Source organism: Varroa jacobsoni, unplaced genomic scaffold (genome assembly GCF_002532875.2).
Source record: "Varroa jacobsoni isolate VJ856 unplaced genomic scaffold, vjacob_1.0 scaffold_1268, whole genome shotgun sequence".
Classification (NCBI taxonomy): Eukaryota; Metazoa; Arthropoda; class Arachnida; order Mesostigmata; family Varroidae; genus Varroa; species Varroa jacobsoni.
In genome coordinates this window covers 214,077-218,717 of record NW_019214170.1, presented here as the reverse complement: position 1 = coordinate 218,717, position 4,641 = coordinate 214,077, and the positions used below count along the sequence as shown (strand labels likewise).

At 36.6% G+C, this 4,641-nt stretch overlaps 1 protein-coding gene across 1 annotated transcript in view; it reads left to right on the top strand.

Moving 5' to 3' along the window:
• LOC111268245 (AFG1-like ATPase) overlaps nt 1–4,641 on the top strand; it is a gene marked incomplete in the record, with an annotated part of 9,350 nt that continues 4,709 nt past the window's right edge. Inside the window, 4 exon segments of the mRNA XM_022847107.2 lie at nt 1–186; nt 2,355–2,463; nt 2,945–3,042; nt 4,547–4,641. Of these exon segments, the coding sequence (XP_022702842.1) occupies nt 123–186; nt 2,355–2,463; nt 2,945–3,042; nt 4,547–4,641 (366 nt within the window).

Genomic DNA, 4,641 nt, shown 5'->3' with positions numbered 1-4,641 from the left:
CCGTGAGAGATTCGATCAGCTGATTTCTCAACAAAAAGAATAAAAAGTGCTAGTAGAATAGCGTTGTTTTGATCTGACTAGACTACAGTGTTCCATTGAATATTTAGGCGTTTTCAGTTACAATGGTGAGAACACAGTTAACCGCCCTCATTCGTCTATATAGTACTATCCTCAAATCTTCCCGGGGTAAGTACACCGTAACATCCGGCCGGTGAGGGAGGTCCCATAGACGGTGCAGAGGAAATTAAATTGCGCCAAGTTTCGTTTTCGAAGTTTGCAATAAGTCATGCAATTGATGATCAAAAGATGAGCAAATTTTTGGCATTCGTGTTTGTTATACATTAGGCGTTTCTAGCGAGCGTAGATGAAAACCATGAAATATTATTTTTAATTTCTACATGGCATTGAAAAAACATAGGATATTATTCGATGCAATACTGCCGCAAATTTGCGACTGGACATCGACAGAAAAACTCCAAAAGATGTACTTCGATCGGCTGAATGTAGTTGAATATATACGTTGACTACCTTCTTACATTAGTTGATTTATGGAAAATAGTTCTCAATGATTAATTCGGTTAGGTTAGAATATAAACAGTTTATCAGTTGACCTTGTCATTTATTTTATTGCCGCGTAAAAAACGTTAACTAGAAGAGACACCAGCTCAATATTAAATATAGCTAGCTGGCACAAACTGCAGCTATCATAAATCCGTTTGATGCGGTGGCGCATCCTGTCTGTTGTAAAGTAATACCTATTGAAGCTAAGTGTCATGCAGGCATAAATGCACAAACGTGTACTGACGCAACAGTACACTTATTATTACTATTATAATTCCGGAAAAGTTATTTGGGTGATATGGTGCTATCATGTAACAGCTTATTATTTTTCCTGTCAAGGCCAATACGCATTGACCTAATCGAGCGGCAGAACTGTTTACAATGATTTTTAAATGCCACACTCTCCTTATGCTGTGCACGCATTAAAATCATCATGTGTCCATTGTTTCTTTGCAATAGAAAAAATAATTGAGGATTGCGGAACCTTTGCATTGCCCACACAGCAACTAAAACTACTGAACATTTTTTTTTTAATATTTTAGTCTCTCCCGAAAAATGGCATTCAATTACCGACAATGAGTCCATTTGGTATAACGAATCTATATGCAGGTAATCACTCTTCATTGGTTGTCATTACTATTGATCGAAAAATGGAACAACACAAATGGTTTTGATACTTGATATAACTTTTAGCTGTGTCAATTTCTAATTTATTGCGATTGTATTGTGTGTACTATCAGCTAGACATTTAAGAATAGCAACGTTTATTTTTACCTTGAATAACGAAGGCTTTGCTTTTTTTTTTACATGACATGTTGTCCGAAGGGATACATGAGCGCTTTTTGATAAAATATAACCTATGTGACTTTTATTTACCCGTCGATGTGATTGTAATTAATTTTTTTTTGCCTGCGCATCGCACAGATCTGTAATTATCTGAAACCACTACTTCGGTGGCAGGGTTAGTATGCTGGGTCCGTAACCGTGGGGTCTTAATACTGTCCCACACTGAGACTGAGTAATTTTATAGAAATGCTTGAATGTGCGATTTTACATGTTTTATTGGATAATGTTGTTCTGTTAGGGTAAGTATCTTGATACATTGTTGTTATGACAGTAATAAACTGGTTCAACGAGGGTTTCAAAAGTACAGACGAAATAATGAAGAATAAACGCTTACATCCTCCAACGTTGAATTTAACTTCAACATGCTAAGACGCTACAGGAAAAATGTATTTTATTGCGGTTACTCTGATGTGTTTATTGTAAGGACAAAGTCATTCTAATCAGGAGCCTCCAGAGGAAAGTAATGTCTACTACAAGCGTAAATACGCTCGGCATTCTCTACCAAGCGCACTCTATAGTACAGTGCATAAATTGGCATTGTTTGCTCAAATTGGCTTATGCTGAAGTGCCTTACTAAATTGCTTATCACTCAAACCTTCGTTTGTTTTCGGTTTTAAACTTTTGGTTATTTTAAAAACAACCACGCATTTATACTAAACTAAATATACTCCTTCAAATATGCTTAATAAAGATAAACAAATTAGTAGCTAATAGCAAAATATATATCCATTGACAAATATCTTCTCTTTTATAGCGTTTAAATAGTGGCATCAATAAAACCACAAAAACTGCAGTGAAGAATGTATAAATAACGCTTTTGTGTTGCGTACGTCACGTTTGGTCCCCGAAATAATTTGAGCTTCGCTTAAGTTTCCCTTCGTATGTTTTTGTGAAAAATGAAGTATATTGCATACGGATGAAGTCGCATTGTTTTCTACGATTTTTAGATGGAGTGTTAGGCAAATACTGCGAGAGGGTTCAGAAAGGCAAAACTGAGAAAGACGAGAATCAGCTTAGAGTAGCACAGCTGCTTCAAGATCTGCAGGACCAACTTCGGTAAGTTTGCCGGAAGTGACTATATCTTAGTCATTTGGAGTTGCTTATATCTGGGATTTTGTTTAAATTGGGCGAGTTATACGAATACGTATCTTCCTGAAATAAGCTTATTAATTATTAAGGGGTCAAATACATTGATATAAATTTTTGCTTGAAAATAAGCGGAATGCACCTTGTATTAGTTAAAAAAAAAGTGCGAAATGAATTTAGAATGCACAACTGCGTTCGTCTGAACTTATGTTATATATCTGCACAGAGCGTTGAACGCGTTACGCTATTCAAGAGGAAGAACTGCAAATGAAAACTGAATGTATAATTTTCCAGCTGTATTTAGCCGCATGTTTTATGTTTGTTTACTAACGGTTTTATTGTAATGCATGGGATAGCGCTAGTGAAGCGTGTGACTTTTGGAAGTATTAGCCAAAACAAACTAGAGTTAATTTTTTTTCGATAATAACATATTTGATGCTTTAAATTACAGAATGTACGAAATTCAGCCGAAGACTATCTTCTCAAAGTGGTTCAAAAAGGAATTAGTTAAACCAAAGGGGATCTACATTTATGGTGCTGTGGGCAGAGGTGAGTATTTAAGTGGTTGGTAACTTTATCAGCAGACTGATAGCAATAAAGGCTTCTATGGTCTTGTGGAATGTAAGAAGCGATAGTTGTATGTTTATTGTATTGAGTTTAATGTAATTTGCTGAACATAAGCTAGTCTATCTATTTATAATTATTAGGTAATATAAGAGGTCCTTAAAAAGACCAATAATGCGTCATTGCAGATTGTCTGAGATAAAATATCCAAAGATATATTCTCCGCTTGTTACAAATACCGTATAAGCCACGGGAATCATTACTATTAATAATTGTTAAATACTCGTTGACATGGCAAAAACACTGGAGCGATTTAATAAAAAAACATGTATCAAACCATACCAGGTTTTTGGCCTACAAAAAGCATGCTCACAGATAACGTTCTGAGTGAAAAATTCGTCAAAATAGATGAGAGATTAGTTGCAAGACCACGCACAACAACAGCAAGCGGGGTATGGCAAGGTGACTCTTATCTTGTTGTCCTTTCTGTATAATGAACGGGTGGCTACAGCGGTTACAGTGTCGAAAGTAACTTGTGTTTATATACGCGTATGTATAGCTTCGAATAATATGAACGAATCGCAGCTATGCATTCGAATAATAGCAACCTTGTGAAAATGGAATGAGCATATAGAACACCAAAGCAAATGTAATGAAGTTCCGATAAGACGGCCGAACGGAAACGCAACTTATGAGTAGGCTGCCCATCCTATGAAAGTCTAAAAAGGTACTAAGGGGGCTAGGAGGGCGCGTCAAAGAATCATAAGTATGCTCCGCGTTCAGAACTACGTATTTATAAAATCTAAAGAAGCTGCCCATAGATGTAGCAATAAAGTTGACTGAATTCAAGATCCCTGCTACGACCACGTGTTACACGCAAGCGCCATCACCGTTTCCTTAGCCTAGCAAGTCTCAAGTCATTATTTAGTGACTGTTAAGTCAATCTTCTTAAAGGCAACGCTAGGTATGCCATTGAACAGTTAAGATATATTAAATATATGCCCCAGGTCCTCCGGCACGGTACTTACCATCTCTTGAGCAGTAACTGTCATATTCTAAAAAGAAGATGAGGATCTAAATATCGCGGACTGATGACAAGGTATCATGTTCTAAATTGCCATTCTCTTATCAATATAACAATTTACACAGCAGTGAGAATACACAGCAGAGGAGTGTACGTAACGAAAATAAATGTGTATTGCTTATCCTAGCAAAGCGTTTACAGTTTTCTTTCATCGCAGACACAGCGAAACTCTCAAGGGAATTAACTACACCTATTCGCATAACGTACCACAGCAACTGTCAGAATTGTGAATCATCATTTCTAACTAGAGTAGCCTTCGAGTAACTAATTTTCAGTGTGCAATATATGCTGACTGATGCTTACTTTGACTGATGCCTTTTGATGCAAACTTCAAAAAAACCAATTGTGTAAAATGCTTCGAATCCGTGACTAAGTCTATTTGTTGGTATAATTCGAAATTCGCAGGAAAAACTATGTTGATGGACCTGTTCTATGACTGTATAGAGAAGCCACAGAAGAAGCAGAGGCAACATTTTCACTCGTTTATGCTTGATGTGCAC